The sequence below is a fragment of the Geotrypetes seraphini genome, chromosome 1 (genome assembly GCF_902459505.1).
Source record: "Geotrypetes seraphini chromosome 1, aGeoSer1.1, whole genome shotgun sequence".
Taxonomy (NCBI): Eukaryota; Metazoa; Chordata; class Amphibia; order Gymnophiona; family Dermophiidae; genus Geotrypetes; species Geotrypetes seraphini.
Window position 1 is genome coordinate 366,015,707 of NC_047084.1, and position 18,731 is coordinate 366,034,437.

At 40.4% G+C, this 18,731-nt stretch overlaps 1 protein-coding gene across 24 annotated transcripts in view; it reads right to left on the bottom strand.

The window, feature by feature from the left end:
- ADGRL3 (adhesion G protein-coupled receptor L3) overlaps positions 1 to 18,731 on the bottom strand; it is a 1,804,713-nt gene that overhangs the window by 113,855 nt on the left and 1,672,127 nt on the right. For all 24 annotated transcript variants that reach the window (XM_033915103.1, XM_033915068.1, XM_033915049.1 and 21 more), the window contains 2 exons: positions 18,649 to 18,715; positions 7,953 to 8,044 (listed from right to left, as the gene is read on the bottom strand). In XM_033915103.1, coding sequence (XP_033770994.1) covers positions 7,953 to 8,044; positions 18,649 to 18,715 — 159 coding nt within the window. The remainder of the gene's footprint in view (positions 1 to 7,952; positions 8,045 to 18,648; positions 18,716 to 18,731) is intronic.

Sequence of the window (18,731 nt, forward strand, 5' to 3'; positions counted from 1 at the left end):
TGGTTTGATTGCTATGTAAATAAGGGGGTATATCTCCACAATGTTGATTAGGATGTTCTATTCTGTAAATTATCAAGGTGTGGTGAAAGTTGGGCATTTAGGGCCAGATTCTATAAACAGCACACTAATTGCAGCTGCCTAGCAATGAGTTCAGGATCCACACCTAACTTTTTTTTTAATTGGCTTAATCGGCATGGTAATTGACCATGCCAATTTTCAGCCAAACAAAAAGAAATAAAATTAAATAAATAATTTAAGAGTTTGGGGTCAAACTCTTAGAACAGCTATTGATGCCTAAGTGGAGGCACCCTCCCACACCTAAGGGTGCCTATATTATTGTCAGTGAAGATATGCATTATGTTGATTTAAAGCTCTAAGATTTGGACCATTTTAGAAGGAACTGTACTTTTTAACATAGGCACCCTTAGGTGTGGGAGGGTGCCTCCACTTGAGCATCGTTAACTGTTCTTAAATTATTTAATTTTTTTTTTCTTTTTGTTTGGCTGAAAATTGGCATGGTCAATTACCATGCCGATTAAGCCAATTAAAAAAAATACACATTTTAATTCAATTCTCTGTACCTTTATGTGAATCTTCATACACACTCAAACCAAAGACCTCAGAAACACCACTCCACCGCCCAATATATGATTTTTCTCAGCGGAGAGATTTAAGTGTTAGGTCTAGGTTGTTGTTTTTTTCATATTTCTTTATCATTTGTAATTTATAAATAGTTTTTTTTTTTTTAAGTTCAATCTTTTTTATTGTTTTAATCAAAAACAATATAATACAAAAAAACAGATAACAACAATGTGTACGCACATCATACAGAGATAAACTTTTACTTGTCTCAATGGTTGTTAGGATCTTTTAATACTTATTAACAGTTTGAGTGGCTGGACCCGTCATGTTTCACAACAGCATCGACAGGGTTCCACCCACTGCCACTGTGATCTGACCCTCGTGAAAAATTTTAAGCAAAGGTCGGATGACAGCGGCAGTGGGCAGATCCCTGCCGATGCTGTTGTGAAACATGTCGGGTCCAGCCACTCAAACTGTTAATAAGTATTAAAAGATCCTAACAACATTGAGACAAGTAAAAGTTTATTAAAAAAACTATTTAAAACTATTTATAAATTACAAATGATAAAGAAATATGAAAAAAAACAACAACCTAGACCTATGAGAATTTAACACTTAAATCTCTCCGCTGAGAAAAATCATATATTGGGCGGTGAAGTGGTGTTTCTGAGGTCTTTAGTTTGAGTGTGTATGAAGATTCACATAAAGGTACAGATAATTGAATTAAAATGTGTATTGACTTAGAGCAGGGATCTCAAAGTCCCTCCTTGAGGGACACAATCCAATCAGGTTTTCAGGATTTCCCCAATGAATATGCATTGAAAGTAGTGCATGCAAATAGATCTCATGCATATTCATTGGGGAAATCCTGAAAACCCGATTGGATTGAGACCCCTGACTTAGAGTGAAGATATGCAGTATGTTATAAAGTCGGCATGGTTTAGGGCAGAGAATAGGTGTGATTGATGCATGGCATAGGTGCCTCCAAATTAGGTGAGTGAAAAGATGGCCTAATGGAGCGGTACAAAGGATGCCTAGTGATACCTAAGTTTGCTTAGGTGTCACTAGGCATGATTCTATAAACAGCACCCAGCGGTTGACTTGACAACCATGCCGAAAGGCACCTACAATGTAGGAGTTGTTAAGCGCAGTGTATAGAATCCAGCCCTTACCACTCTTTAATTTTACCATGGGGGGGATCATCAACCTGTGGTATCTCAGTATCTGTTGGTACTGCTGCTTGCGAGGTAGCTCACAAGTAGAATTATGCCATAGTCCTGGCAGCCTCACACCGACAAGCTGCAGTGCTGCAACGCTGCTGAGACATGATCTTTAAAAGACTAATGCCAAGATTACATTGGAATGGGCAGACCGCCGCCACACCAATAACAGGTCCCTCGATTCAGTGTGAGGAACTTGAATGGGAAGGGCTTAGCGGGGGAGACTGTGATTGAGGGGGCACTCTGCCCATTCATACATAATCTGGGTGTTGGTTCCTTTAAGATGCAGCCCAGCAGTTAGTGCTGCCGGGATGATAAAACAAGCCCAGTTTTTAGCCAAGATTATTTTACTGGCTATACTTCGGAACACAAGCCACTGGATGTGATTTACATAGTAATGAGCTGCTTTACACTTATTTGCAGATTTTGCAGCTCATTACTAGGTAGCACCCTATGTGAGTACACATCCCTGGTATTCTATAACAGTGCATGCAAATTTTAGAAACACTCCTGACTCACCCATGCACTTCCTATGGCCTTGACCCCTTTAGGGTTGTGCACTATTAGGATTTGGGTGCACATTGTTATGGAATTCCATGTAGCAAAAAATGTGCACCCGATTCTAAATTATTACCCAATTATTAGCATTAATTGGCTCCTTGTCCAATTTAATGAGGCATACATCTTGGATCGCCGCCCAATTTTGGGCACCATATATATAATTTGGAAAGTAAAGGATGAAAGGGTAATGGATCATGGTTTTGATATATGGTCTTTCTGTACTACAATCAAAGTAGTTTTGCATATAATATGCAGAAAAATTCCAAAGATATGCAGTATATTTACTCTGCGAATTGTGTATGCCTGCTGTTTTCCTGTACGGTTTACTCTTCCACCTCATTGTGAATAATAGAAGCTAAGAAGGATTTGCTCAACACAGAGATACATGTTTGCCCATGGGACCACCTTGATAAATAGAATTTATCAGCCATTCAGGTTCATTATCTTCAAAGCTACAAAAGGCATAGGTCCAGAGACAAGCCCTCCCCCCCTCCCAATTTTAGAAGTAATGGCGCCCAAAACAGTAAAAGAGAAAGAAGCAAATTTTAAATGAGGTAAACTTTTGCTATTAATTAAATAAAAAGAAGTAACAACTATAGACCTTACATAATATGGCGATGACCATAACACCGTACTTCACTTACTAATAGCTGATGATAAAAGTAAGGCTACCACATTTGCCAAGAACCATATGGTGAGCATGACTACAAATCTACTCCTGCATCGTGCCTAGAAACAGATATTTTTTTCCCAATCAGTAGAGTACAATGCCATCTGCTAAAATTTGAATATCCCAGCAAGTGATTTGTTCAGAATATTATTTTTTTCTTAAATAATCCTCATGTAAGAGCCTGAGCAGGTTCTGTAGTTAAGCATGTGTACACACAGACACACACACATAAAAGGTGCAACAAACCTCTTTATTTGTTCATGAACCTGAGCCCAAATTCAGAGGACATCAGTCAATTAAAAAAAAAAAAAATAGCATCTCTTTCAGCAATACTTTTTAATATTATTTTACGTTTCCCCACCCTTTATTCAATGCTTAAATGTCTCTTTTACTATAAATATTGTAGTACTTTCCCCTTCCCTTGTGTTTCTTTTTTGTAAGTTTATTTAGGTCTACAATTGCTTGTCATATGTATTTAACTGTATCCCACATTTTATTAATGTACAACAATTAGAAACGCTGATAAGCGCTAAAATCAAATTTTAAATAAACTTGAAATCACCAAGACAATTGAAATCAAATATGGAAAGGAAGATACTTGTGCCAGATTTGAATAAAATATATTATGTAGGGACATCACTGAACGCATTTCCTATTGCTGGAACACTTTTGCAGAATACTTTGCCTGTATTTTTTTTTTTTTTTTTTAACTAGTATGTTGTGTTTAGTTTGCTGTTTTACTTTTATCTTATTTTCATAAATGTGTATTAGAATATATACGTCGATTTGTGATCCACCTAAAATGGCAAAGACAGTGCGGAATATACATTTTGTAAATAAATGAATAAATTAGTCAGCGATGTCTCCACAACCTCTTTCACGTTTGCTCCTAAAGCAACCGCTTCAGTTTTCACTCAGACTTTCTAATCAGCTTACAGCCCCCGCTGCTGCCATAGCAGGGTGACCCAGGTAAACACTTGGCCCAAAGAAGAACATCTCAAAGCTCTTTTAGGTGGTTTCAGTGGACTAACCATTAACACAAAGAAAGACATTACAAACAGTGTCATGCTGTAGGAGTAAATTCATTTATGCAGCAATTCTGAAGCCAGCTCTCATCTCTTGCAACTTATACACAAATGCATCTTATTAATAGTATCTTATGATAGTCCCTGGTCCATCTCAAATTAGCTAAAGGTCAGAAAATTGTCCTGAATGCTTTTTGTTTGCCAAGGACAGCACTGAATGCGCTTGATAATTTGTGAAGATAAAGATGCTGGGAGGACAAAACAGGAACTGGCAATAAATAACCTCCAGAAGCACCATATATACTGCTGGCATGGTCCCATCTGGGACAGGAAAGAAGGATTAGTCTGACCTGTTGTAGCTATTATTTATGGAGTGGGCAAGAAAGGCGATTTAGCATAACAGAGAAATAAAACGATAAGCATGGTGCTTTCTCCTTCAATGAAATAAAGAGATTCTTTCAACAATATTTCTTCTCCCCACAGTGGTTTCCAAATTCTTAACGTATAGCCCCTTTTATCAAACTGCGCTAGAGGTTTTTAGCGTGGGCTGGCAAGGTAAGCGCTCCGACGTTCACAGGAATTCTATGAGTGTCCGAATATTTACTTTGCTGGTTAGTCCATGCTAAAAATCTCTAGTGCAGCTTGATAAAAGGGGGGGGGGGGGGATAGTTGATTTCCAGAACATACGAGTACAATAAATGTTCCTATGTGCTGGGTGTAAGAAACACACTAGTTTATTTGTTTGAAACAACATAGGATATGCCAATGACATATTCTATCATGTTTGTGGCAGTGTGGATAGTGGCTGGCTGCAGGGCCTCATAGAAAGGTGGCACATATAAACGCAGGTTGCAGGTAAAAAGTTAAAACTATTTTATATACCCAAAAAAGGGTTGTCGTCAGCTTTGTTACTTCACTCACACTATAGTTGCAGTTAATATTCTTCATGGGGCTGGCTTCTAACCAGGCCCAAACACTCTGGTAACTAATGATGTCTCGGTTCTAAATCCATATACAGTCAAACTTCGGTTTGTGAGTAACGCGGTTTGCGAGTGTTTTGCAAGATGAGCAAAACACTTGAGCAAACTGTAACTCGCAAACCGAGCTTTGACTCAATTTGCAAGCCCCCACCTGACCCCGGGAACCGGCAGTATTGCTCCCCCCAAGGCCACCGGCGCTGCTCCCTCTCTTCGCGATCGCCTCCTCCCCCCAATGACCGGCCCTGCCCTTACCCGTGCGTTACCGGTGTTAGAAAGTGCCTGCCGCCGGTTTTCTGCTGGGCTGCAGCTGGGCCTTGAGCATCTGTGCATGCTCAAGGCCTTCTGCATCTCACCCTCTCTGAGATTCTCATGGACTGCAGCACAGCTTGTAAAGCAGGTCAGAATTTTAAAGCTTGCTGACTGTGGGTTTTTTTTTCCCTGTACTGAAACCTGAGCTTTGGCACACGAGTGTGGCTGTTTGAAACGTGCTCAGCTGAACTGTGGAAAGCAAAGCCAGCAGCTTTATGCGTTTGGGGACATTAAGAGAAACTTGGGGATTTTTTTTTTAATGTTTTTTTTTTCCTCTCTAATGTTTGAGACTGTGTTTAAGAGAGAGAGGTCCAGAAGTAATAAGAAGGCTATTTTGCCCAATTTACTTTGCCTGAGGAAGAACAGGGAAGTAAGTGGCTGTAGTGTGCAAAAAACACCCTGCATAATTACTGGGCGGACGTTTTTTTTTTTTTTTTTGAAAGAATTGGGATTCAGCCTACCCAGTCCAGGCAAGTGGCATCCAGGCCCGATGCTGCTTGGAATAGCAAGGGCCTAGCATTCTGGGTTAAGCCAGCATTAAAATTTGGTTTTCTTTTCCCTGCTGGGGGAGAGCAGGAAAATGATTTTTGCCTTTGGAGGTGGTTTTTTTTTTCTGTGCCACAGGCAAAGCTCTCCTGCTCCCAGGAAGAAAAGGACTGTTTTGATTCATGGGTTATGAATTATTGTTTTGGAATGAGCTGCAATACTCTGTTGAGAGTTTTGTTTTTGAGCTCTGCTATTGCTAACCTCGTGGAGGGGAAATGAACTGTAATCCTGACTAGTGAATTGTATTCCTGACCAGTTAAAAATAAGTGGCTTTAAGTCAAACCTGAAAATAAAAGCTGAAACCTTTATTTTTCACCTTTAAAGACTGTGTGGTGTTTATGAAATCTATCTAAGTAAACCCAGGTCCAGCAGTTTGCATGGGAGGCACTGAATCTTAGGCCGCATAATTAAAGTCACACACACCAAACTACTCGGCCGGACAGGGCTCCAGCCGGATCAGGGAGAGTTAGCCGGATGTCCCTGTCAAAGACTACTTATAGTTTCTTACCCCAGGGAAACTGTTAGGATCAGGCTATACCTCCAAACAGTGGCCTTTTTCTCTCTCTCTGTATTGGTTGCTGGTTGGTCCTCATGCAAATAGCAGCTTTCTAAATCACTAAATGCATGTCTACCCCATCTATATTTTTATAGGATTCTTGTATGATGATCATGATTATTGAGTATAATTATCAAAATCATGAGGAAAGGGGCTGCAGGTTAGAAGAGTGAAAGTTAATTGGATAGTGTAAGGCTAAAGGATAACCTAGAGTGCCCATACCCTTACTCTGGCTCCGTGCAGGGGAGACCCCTCTATTCTTTGGTTTGCAGCTACCAAGGGTGCTGGTTCACTAAGGGCTCCTTTTACAGAGCCGCGCATGTGACTTTTAATCACGCGCTAACCCCCGCGCTGGCCGAAAGACTACCGCCTGTTGAAGAGGAGGCGGTAGTGGCTAGTGCGGCTGTCGGTTTAGCGCGTGCTATTATGCAAGTTAAACCGCTAGCGCGCCTTTGTAAAAGGAGCCCTAAAACTCTGGTGTTTCAAAGGATGTTCTATAGCAGTGTTCTTCAACCACCGGTCCATAGAAATTTCCTGCCGGTCCACAGGGCCAGCATGTGCATCAGGCCCAAAACTATGTTCTTCAACTTCCGGTCCGCGGTGCGATCGATGCGTTGTTAATAAGATTATATTGTGTGTATATATGAAAAATGAATGGAAAAAATAGTGTTACAATTAGGACTATGGGGGCAGGGTCTGGGGTGGAGATTGGGCAGGGTCTGGCCCACGACTTAGCCCAGTGTTCTTCAACCGCCGGTCTGCGGACTGATGCCGGTCCACAAAATAATTCTTTTATTTCTGCCGGTTCATAGTGTAAAAAAGGTTGAAGAACACTGGTCTATAGGATAAAGCTGAGAAACAAAATTGGTTGGGTTCACACAGTTATTTTGCAGAGGCAGTTAACATTTCCTTTTCCCCTTAACACGCTAGCAGTGTTGTAATTTATGCATATATGCGCTCACATATACATGTAAATGACTAGAACACCAGTATTTATGTATGCAATTTGCAGCCAAAATCTATGCAGCATCTTACAGAATTAAATATTTCCCCACAACCAAAGAAAATAAAGACAATTTCAGATGAAGAGATATACTATACAGTATGTGTAGAATAGAAACAAATTTTGAATTATCAATAGTAATGTACATTAAAACTCAGTAACTCTGTCTCTTACACATAACCTTGGCTTTCGCTGTTTTCTAGAAAGTTAAAATTCTTCTTCTTATCCACCACCACAGATGCAAAAATGTCAACTAACGTGAAAAAAGAAAATAATTTCCTCACAACAAACAGGTACAGTAAGTGATTATATGTGATGACATATCCTTTTAGAAGGCCATCTTGACCATCTGGTGTTTATAATAAAGAATCCCTCTAGTCGATGCTTAAGACAATAGAAGATAAATTTAATGCTGTCCAAACTATTTTTCTATGCAGTGTAGGAAATTGTATTTAGATCAAATAGTAGTAAGACGGTGGGGGGGGGAGGGAATCACTTACTTGATATTGTCGAGACAGCCAGATTCAGGTTTCAGTATGGCCGTATGATGAAACATTTTATACAGAGCAATCCCAAGAAAGATTACATTAAGCTGAAATATAAAAGCTAAAGTTACATGGTGGAAATGGAGTGGAAAACAGTAGCTCTATTCTTCATAATAGATGAGTTGCTCTGGGAAATTAGCTCTCACAGCAGTTTCATCATAGAGACAAAATCAAAATCAATTCTTCCATATTCAAAGTCAGGACAGGCCAGCTGGCAGGATCTCAGACACAACTGTGTTTCACACAGCTGCGCTATAACAACATAAATGGGACACTGGTCCCAATATCAACTTACACATATTTATATTACACTGTGATTTTTTTTTTTTTTAATCCTTTTGAGTTCTCTTTTATATATCTTGAGGGTCATTTTATAAGGGGGCACATACATTAAGCAGTAAAGTACATGCTCACTTGGGGTATTTTAGGGTCCCTTTTACTAAAGCTTCATATTTGCTAATGGAATTAGCATGCGCTAAATTCTAAAAAGCCCATTTTATACTTCTAGGTTTCTTACCATTTAGGGCTGAATTCTATTTATGTCACTCAAACACGGACATCAGAAAAGATCGGCACAAAGCACAATTTTATAAAGGCTGCACACCTTTTATAGAATCGGGCTTACCGCCAATTCCCACACCTTAATTTTGGGTGCCAGACTTACACTTGTTGAAATCTGCTGTAAATGCTGGCACCCAAGTTAGATGCACTCACCCATTATGCTGCAACAATGTGCACAACTTTCTGGGACACCCCTGACGCACCTAGGCCCCTTCCATGGCCACATCTGCTTTTGGGTTGCATGCTATGGGATTTAAGTGCCAAATGTTCTAGAACAGTGTGCATTCAGATGGACAAATCCTAAGTGGTGACAATTAACATTGGTTGTTAGCAGCCAATTATTACTCGATATCAGCTTGTTAGCCAATACAGTAGATCATAAAATACTACAATATACATGCATACTTAAAGAATATCGGCAAGGATATTTACACCTGCTCTAAGACTGGTGTCTGCCATTTACACTTGGATTTTATAAATACAAACAGGCAACTACTGTACTTGTCTTTGTAAAATAGACTTCACATAGATGCCTGAAGCGGCACGTTAACTAGACATCTATTTATAAAATTGCTTCTCCTATGTTTTAACTCCCCTTCAATTTTCAGCCCCAAAGTACTAAGGATATGGCAAGTGGCTAAAATTTCACAAATCTGAAGGAAAAATATAAACAATTGATCCTAAATAATATTACAAAGGCATGGCAGAAGGCTTGCAGCAGATAGAAGAGTTACACGAGTCACAGACTGCAAATGCTATGTCAAGAGTCTTGGAGAGTTTGAGGGATAATTTTAGAAAGCATTTGCAGTGTATAAAGCTTGTTTTACAGTTAAAAAGGGCTCTTATAAACCTGCTCAGCCAAGTACCTCCGAGTAAGTTTACATGCCGACAAGATGGATCATACTAAGTGCTACATGCAGGTGATTCTGGGCATATGGCTTGCACGGAGCAGAATGCAGTTGTGATGTACATGCCTATTCTATAAAATGTATGGGTAGATGCAAACAGCATATACAAATATTTACAGTCCATTCTTGTTATTGGTGGCAGTACGGTTCTCTTAAATATTCATGAACCGCAAAAACACAAATAACAAAATGTTGACTCTCTAGAAAAATAGAGGTTAGGTTCCAGAAGAACACATTGTGCCTGAAATCCACAGAAAGTGAACAGTGGGTCCTGTTGGGGTAATAGGGTTAGGTTCTTGCATGGAACAGCATTTGAAGGCTCTGTAATTTATTCTCTGAATGTTTGGGGGCCATATCTGAAAGCAAAGCCTGACCGTGAGGCGAAAGTGACAACAAAAAAGCAGTTTTTATAAGCGCCAGTCCGCAAATATGCAAACCCAGCGGTGTGGAATAGGGAATACCGGTTGCAATTGATGCAACTGCGAATAGGTGAAATCACACACTGTGAACGTATGAAAAAGAAGAATTGACTGAACTACTTCTTCAAAGCAGGAGTAAATGTGTGTGTGAGAATTTTTGCTAAAAAACAAAACCTAAAATTACCAAACACAAATTATTGTAATCCAACAGAAAATTTGGTAAAATGTATATGTATGTATATAGGAAAGTGAGAAGAGGGGAAATGTTACACAAGATTCTCTGAAGCTGTATAATATTAGAAGGGAAGACGAAGACCTCAGTACTGGGGGACTGCACCAGATCAAACTTAGCAGTAAACCCCGCAGGCAGACAAATCATATATTTTTTAAATAAATAATGAAGCCTAAATGAGTTTGCACCATACATCATGATATCTCCTCTGTGTGCAGAGTGATGCTAAATCAATGTGAAAAATAAAGTGAAAAAATGAGAATTTTTGCACCACTGGGGATATTTTGCATGCCAATTTTAGAAAAAAAATCACTTAGGCACTTATGCTGCCTTTATAAAATATCCACGGAAAGCAAAATCAAACACACACACAAAAAAAAACAATCTAAAGAGAAAACCCTGCAAACAGATGAAAGTGAAAAATCAAAGGAGCATGGATTTTGCCATATGAGATTATGGCAAAAAAAAAAAATCTACTGTGGCCCAGAGCGCTAAAAGCTCCAATGCTGCTCTGACGCTCATAGAATTCCTATGAGCATCGATGCATTTAGTGTTCTGGGCCACAGTAGAAACTTCTACCACGGCTTAAATGAAACATTAGACAATGAACAGTTTGTGATAATTAACAAAAACATTGAACTGAGATGGTTAGACATTTGGTACACTCATGAAGACCCCGTAAGCATGAAGGAAAAGAATAGTCTTGAGCTTTTTCTTGAAGGATCCAAAGCTAGACGATGTACGAAGGGTTGCCAGAAGGACCCATTTTATATCAAATAAATGCAGATAATATGCACTAATATTTAGTAAAAGAGCCCCTATATTCAGCATTTTAGTCCAATTTTGGGATATCCAACACTATTTCTGAAGCATCACAAACAGGATGAATGGCACATAGGATTTCTTAGAGAGAGGAAGAGATAATGGTTAATGTGAATGGGCAGACTAGATGGGCCATTTGGCCTTTATCTGCCATCATGTTTCTATTATGTAATATAGGTATTATGGAAGCCAGACTTGTTTGTGGACTTTCAAAAATGTAAGTATTTATGGACCTGCTGTATGAAAAAAAAAATAGATTATAGCTCACAAATGGGGACCACCTTTATCTAAAGTCCAGCTCAGCAGTTGGAAATAGTTACAATACAATCAAAAGTAATGTATTTCTTCAATCAAATTTCTGCAAATATAGTATGAAAGACTGACGCAATGTGTGCAAACAAGTGCATGCTTGAAAAGCAATCGAATTGCAATTCTTATTGTATTTTCTTATTTTTCTTAGCCCCGAGCGACACGTTATATTCAGCATTGCACCAGCAAATTTAAACAGGATCATCTGGACAAGAAGGATGAATGTGCTGATTGAATTGTCTTGTGTACGATGACAAACATCTCCAATCTGTGCACTGAAATGAGATCATTGTATTTCTGGAGTTCTCTGAAATATTTTGAATTTTGAAGCAATGACATGAGACTCATGAAAGTCACATTTGTGCACTTGTTAGGAAAACAATATTTGTTTCCAAAGTTTAGACTGAAGAGGTTTTAACTGGTCTAGTAACAACAAAGTCTTTCCCCATCCATTTCTGTGTGTCAGTTAAGGATGTGCAGATATTTTATAAGTAACTAGTCTTTAAGCCCATTACATTAACGGGTGCTAGAATAGATGTGTGTGTCTGCCTTTCTTTCTCTTTCTCTCCTTGGCCGCTGTCTATCTTTCTTTCTTTCTTTCTTTCTTTCTTTCTGTCTCTCTCTTTCCTCTGCTGCCCACCACCACCTCTTCCCTGTTCCCCCTGTCCAGCATTAGGCCTTCTCCCTTCCTTTTACCTCCACCCTGTCCATCAGCACCCCTTCACAGCTCCCCCTGTCCAGCAGCAGCCCTTCTCCCTTCGTTTTACCTCCCCCCCTGTCCAGCAGCGCCTCTTACCTGTTCCCCCTGTCCAGCAGTAGGCCTTCTCCCTTCATTTTACCTCCCCCCATCCAGCAGCACCCCTTCCCTGCTCCCCCTGTCCAGCAGCAGCCCTTCTCCCTTCGTTTTACCTCCCCCTGTCCAGGAGCACCCCTTCACTGCTCCCCCCTGTCCAGCAGCAGCCCTTCTCCCTTCATTTTAACTCCCTCCTGTCCAGCAGCACCCCTTCACTGCTCCCCCTGTCCAGCAGCAGCCCTTCTCCCTTCATTTTACCTCCTCCCCTGTCCAGCAGCACCCCTTCCCTGTTCCCCCTATCCAATAGTACCCCTTCTCCTTTCCCTGCTCCCCCTGTCCAGCATCCGCTAGCCCGGGCAGCCTCGGGGCTTTTGCTAGGCCGGCCCACCTCGCTTTATTGAAGTGGACCGGCCTAGCAAATGCTCCGCGGCTGCAAGATGAAACCAAGGCTGCTGTGTTTGCTGGTCTGGAGGTGAGAAGAGGCGTCCTGGGCAGCAGCAGCGCAGGAAGTCAGCCAGCATTGGAGATTGGGGCAGAAGGCAGGCACTGCGCATGTGCGGCACGGAAGCACACATCACGGTGGCAGGTATCATGGCATCGTACGTGCGCATGCGCGCTTAGGGTTTTATTATAGAGGATAGTAAAATGAGATGAATTAGGGTATTTTGATCTTAATTCTCTAAAAGATGCCTAAAATTAAGCACCTAGATAAGGGGGCCTTCTGATCTAGTCGCCTAACCTAAATTTATTTAATTGGCTTAACTGCTGCTAATAATTGAAAGCCCCATTAAAAGTCAGTTTAAAAATAATTAGCCAGTAGGGGGAAAATTTAATAAATGGCACCTTAACTTAGGCAATATATATATAGTGCAGAGATAAATAATTGAAATTGAGCAAATGAAATCAAAGCAAGGTACACAAATAGTCCTGTGTTCTAAATGTTTTCATATTGTACCATGTAATATCAATTATATAATGGTCATCTCACATATGCTCAGAAACACGGAGCTCTCTTAGGGAGTTGTCCCTGTTGAAGAACTTACTGCCCAATCACCACATATGTATAAGAGGGTAACCAAACAAAATGCTTATGATTGTAACTTTTTAACAAGCATTTTGTTCAGTTACCTTCTTACATGGTATAATATGAGAACATTTAGAACACAGGATTATTTGTGTACCTTAACTTAGGCACCAGTAGGCACTCTACCAGTGCCTACGCTGAGGGAAAATCCATTTCAAATGCTACTTAAATAAAATTTCAAGGCGCCTATCAGCACCTAAACAAAGCACTGAAATTGTGCCTCTGGAGGTGCCTACCAGTGTCTAATGCCACTGTAAGCGTGGCTAATGCCAGAAGTGGCATTAGGCACCGGAAGGCACCTCTGGAGGTGTGATTCATGTCAAAGGCAAGCACCAGAAATGTAGGCCTTGAAAACCTTGGCCCACATTTCTGGCGCCTACCTTGGCCGGAGGCGCGATTCTCTAAATGGCACTGTTCCATGATTGACATGCAATCGGCAGCCGCTGACAATGGCACCATTTAGATAATCCGGGCTTACGTGCCTAACTCAGTAGGCGCCTACAACTTGGATGTACATGTCTACACCAAAGCTCTTACTGGAAAGTAGGTGTGGTGAGGGGGTGGATTTGGGGTGGGGTTTGGGCATAGATTGACTTAGGTACTGGTATTTTAAACCAAGAAAAGCACTGGCTTAATACACTGATGGCTACGAGTGTGATGCTTACTGGTGCCTAAGCTGATTTAGGCGCCTCTAAGCGCGATTGTTCAAAGAGCCCCAAACTTTGATTAAAATGTGGTTAAGCGCCGCTTTTCTAGGCATTTGCCAAGTTAGACACTATTTATGGAATCTGGCTCCTTCTGTTCATATGCTTTTAAATGAACCAAATCACCTGGATCTGAAGAAGCCAAATCCTCATTCATACCATTCATTTTTATCAACATTGTGGTCTATGGTACAGATGCAGCAGTGTCATTTTTGAATGTGTAAGGGGTAGGAGAGAAGGAAGATTCATGAGTCATTTCACCAAGCCGGTTGAAACTTTATGACAAGCAACTAAATAACCCTATCCTTGCTTCAGTTCTACCAAATTCCACAGCTTATGTTAGCAACTCAGCAGAAAAATGGAACCAAGTTTTCCATAAACAATCATTCTTTATAATACCAAGGGCCTCAAAATAGTTGGTCCAAAATCTTGTCTCTTGAAGTTGATACTTTGATAGTTTTTCACTTTCTGCATGTTGCACTGCTTGTAGCTGTGTATAGCTGAAATTATCAGAAGCAATTAAGGAAAGATTTATAAACTGTTATAGTTTATAAATCTTTCCTTAATTGCTTCTGATAAATTCAGATTTCAGATAATCCACATTTTGGATTTGTAGGTACCTACCTCATGCAAAGTTGTCATTTATTTAATAAGACATTAACTATTTTTTTCTGAGGCCCTCCAAGTACCTACAAATCCAAAATGTGGCCCTGCAAAGGGTTTGAGTTGAGACCACAGCTCTAAGCCATATTTAAAGTTGAGTGTGGGTTACAAAACTAAACTTAATCCTGGGAACTGCAACTAAATTTGAGCGCATCCATTTGCACAAAAATGTGGTGCAAATGCCTGTACCTAAATTTAGGTACAGATGCCTTTACTCTATCCCTCCTCCCCTCCTTTTACAAAACCGTAGCACGTTTTTTGGCGCTGGCCACACAGCGGCAACAGCTCCAACACTCATAGGAATGCCTATGAGCATCGGAGCTGTTACCACCGCAGCTGGTGCTAAAAGCCACGCTATGGTTTTATATAAGTAACTTAAAGTAACAAATAAAAAGGAAAAGAAAGAAAAACTCCCTGACTCTCTATTCTCCTCTGCTTCTATTGCCTATGCCCCTGCCTGCTCCAGGCCCTGCTACTTCCCAACCTGCACTATTGCCTCAATGCCAATGCTCTTCCATAGGGTTTCTAGTGCCTTTCTATTTTAGCTGGTCCTGTCCAGTGTGTTGGAGCTGGTACTGCCATTCTCTCATTTCCACCTTAGTATTTTGTCCACCTCCCCCAACCCCACCTCCATCCCCCCTCACCCCCCAAAAAAGAAGGAAAATATTTTTCTCTTGTAGCATCTGTTTATTAGGTTGTTAATGCCACTGTTTATTGTACTCTGCTTCTCTTCGGTTGCTTTAGCTTGCCCATACCACTTGAGCTGCCTTCCTGTCAGTCTGTTTATCAAAGGTTGAAGTTATATTTAAGTACCATTAGGTTGCTGTTAGAAGTCAGGACAGCCGTTTTCAATGGCAGGCCATGCTGGGCAGGAATGGGTACCCACATCCCTCTAAACCAACAGGGACTAGCAAATGTAGGCCCAGGGGAGTCTAAGCGGGTGTTGAGGCTCAGGCCTTCTTATATTTTTTTCAGGGTGGGGGGGGGGGGCAGGAGGCAGGAGGATTGGAAAGGTCTGCAGAGCTATTGTTAGTAATTTGTAATATTTCTTTAAATTCCAACATAGTACCAGAAGACTGGAGGATGGCCAATGTGACGCCGATTTTTAAAAAGGGTTCCAGAGGTGATTGGGGAAATTATAGAGTGGCGAGTCTGACGTCAGTGTTGGGCAAATTGGTAGAGACTTTTATAAAGAACAAAATAAAAGAACATATACATAAGCATGGATTAATGAGAGAAAGCCAGCATGGATTTATTCAAGGGAAATCTTGCCTCAAATGTACTGTATGTCTTTGAAGGGGTAAATTAACACGTGAATAAAGGTGAACTGGTAGAAATTTTGTATTTGGATTTTTAAAAGGCATTTGGTAAAGTACCTCATGAGACTTCTGAGGAAATTAGAAAGTCATGGGATAGGAGGTAATATCTTATTATGGATTAAGAACTGGTTAAAATACAGAAAGCACAAAGTAGGCTTAAATGGTCTATTCTGAATGGAGAAGGATAAATAGCAGGGTTCCCCAGGGGTCTTTGCTGGGACTACTGCTTTTTAACATATCCAGTGACCTAGAAATGGGAATAACGAGTGAGATAATTTAATTTGCTGATGACACAAAGTTGTTAAATAACAAGAGGATTGTGAAAAATTGCAAGAGGACCTTGTGAGACTGGGAATTAAAATGGCAGATGATGTTTATTGTGAGCAAATGCAAAGAGATGCACATGGGAAAAAGGATCCCAAACTATAGCTACAAGATGCAAGGTTCTATGTTAGGAGTCACTGCCCAGGAAAAGGATCTAGGTGTCATTGTTGAGTATATTGTAAAACACTCAGCTCAATGTGCGGCGGTGGCAGCTAAGAAAGCAGAATGTTAGGAATTATCATCAGGAAAGGAATGGAAAACAAAGATGAAAATGTTATAATGCCCTTGCATCACTCTATGGCAGGGGTCTCCAAAGTCCCTCCTCGAGGGCCGAATCCAGTTGGGTTTTCGGGATTTCCCCAATGAATATTCATTGAAAGCAGTACATGCACATAGATCTCATGCATATTCATTGGGGAAATCCCAAAAACCCGACTGGATTCGGCCCTCGAGGAGGGACTTTGGAAACCCCTGCTCTATGGTAAGGTCACACCTCAAGAACTGTGTGCAATTCTGGTCGCTGTATCTCAAAAAAGATATAGTGGAATTAGAAAAGGTACAGAGAAGGGCACCAAAAATGATAAAAGGAATGGACAACTTCCCTATGATGAAAGGATAAAGTGGCTAAGGCTCTTCAGCTTGAAGAAGAGACGACTCAGGGGTGATATGATAGAGGTCTATAAAATACTGAGTGGAGCGGAAATGGTAGAAGTGTATTGCTTGTTTACTCTTCCCAAAATACTAGAACTAAGGGGTATGCAATGCAGCTATTAAGTAGTACATTTAAAACAAACTGGAGAAGATATTTCTTCACACAATATGTACTTAAACTCTGGAATTCATTGCCGGAGAATATGGTTAAACCAGTTAGCTTAGCCGGGTTTAAAAAAGGTTTGGATAAATTCCTAAAAGGGAAGTCCATAGGATAAGCAGCATAAAATATGTTTTGTTACTTGGAATCCAGCTAGTTGCTTGGGACCTGGGTTGGCCACTGTTTCAAACAGGTTAACCGGGCACCAGCTAATATTCAGATTGATGACTGGTTAACCCTACTGCAAAGTTAGGACAGTCTTTTTGCAGTATTCAGTGCCAGTATCCACACAGCTAATTGGGTGAATTTAGTACAGCTTCAAAGCTGCCCTAAATTCACCTGGGTAGCTGTCTGGGCCCCAGCACTGAATAATGGCCAAGACTCACAAAACAAAACTAGTTACATGTCCATTTGATCTCTCCCCCATCTCCCCACCTCCCCCACCGCCATGAAGTCCAAAGCCCCCTTTCCAACCCTCCAAATCAAGACCTCTCCTTTCCAATCTCCACCTCCATCTCCCACTCAGGACAGGCCTCCCTCAGGTCTACTTGAAATCCATAATAGTCCATTGGGGTGAAGGGGACAGGAGCAAAACCTACTCACTCTTATACCTCAGCAGCTGCCATGACCTCTAGACACAGACTTGTAATACTACAGTAAATATCAGATAGACTGTTTTCTCCTAACAAACAGCACAGCAGAAATTTGCTTTGATTGCTAGCCTTTCTATCACTATTACCTCTCCAACCCCAACATTCCAACAACACACACAAATACCCTTTAATTTCTATGGAGCTCAGGCCTCCTCCAACATTGAAAAAAATTTAGTTAGATTTAGTGAAAAAAAAAAGCCTAAAAATGGTCTTAGGGATATTTGCAGCATTGAGATTAAGCATCAGATTTCAGCATCTCAATGGCCACAAATTTGGTCTTGGAGAATAAGATGTACAATGTCAGCGTCTATGAGGCAAACGTGGTTTCTTTAGTTGCATAGAGTTTTTGGGACCCCAGTTAGATTAGAAAAATTAAATAGTTCCTTGTCTAATAGATGCTGGCATTGTAATCTGGATGTAGGGACTTTGGATCATCTTTTGTATTATTGTCCCCATATCTTAGCCTTTTGGAATTCAATCTGGGATCAAATAAATTGCTTATTGGAAAATCATGTAGCGTTATCTTATGATACTGTGATATTTGGAATGTCCATGTGACAAGCCAAACTGTTTGATATCAGTTTTAAATGTATCTCATGGCAGTTGAATACCATTTTCTTTTATAGTTTAACACAAACAGTTTAACATTCTAATTATATCGAACACAAAAGGAAAGCCAGCAATATTTAGCGGGGGTTATAGATGCTGCAACATTAAAAATACTGTCAATCTAAGAAAAACAAAACTTCCAAATGAAGACATGAGGCTTTCAAATGTCTAACACAATATACATCTGCCAGATTAGTTTATCAAATAAACTACAAATTCCCCCTGCCGTGATTTCCTTTCCCCGTAGCATTGGAGCTAGTATTTTAGAATGCAAAAAGCCTTCTATAATGAATGCCTAATTGCTAGTGTTAGGTGGGGTCAATTAAGCACACGTCTTTCCCAAATTAATCTATGCAAATTGAAGTTATAAAGTAAGGGTGCAAGGGAAGTTTTATTTTTTTGCCCTGAGAGACTGAATGTAGTTAATTAGGAGTTCTTACCATGATAATCAAGGTCGCCGGTCCTATAAAACTCCAAATAAAGTAGGTGTCAAGACGAAGCCAACATCTGTAATGAAACACAA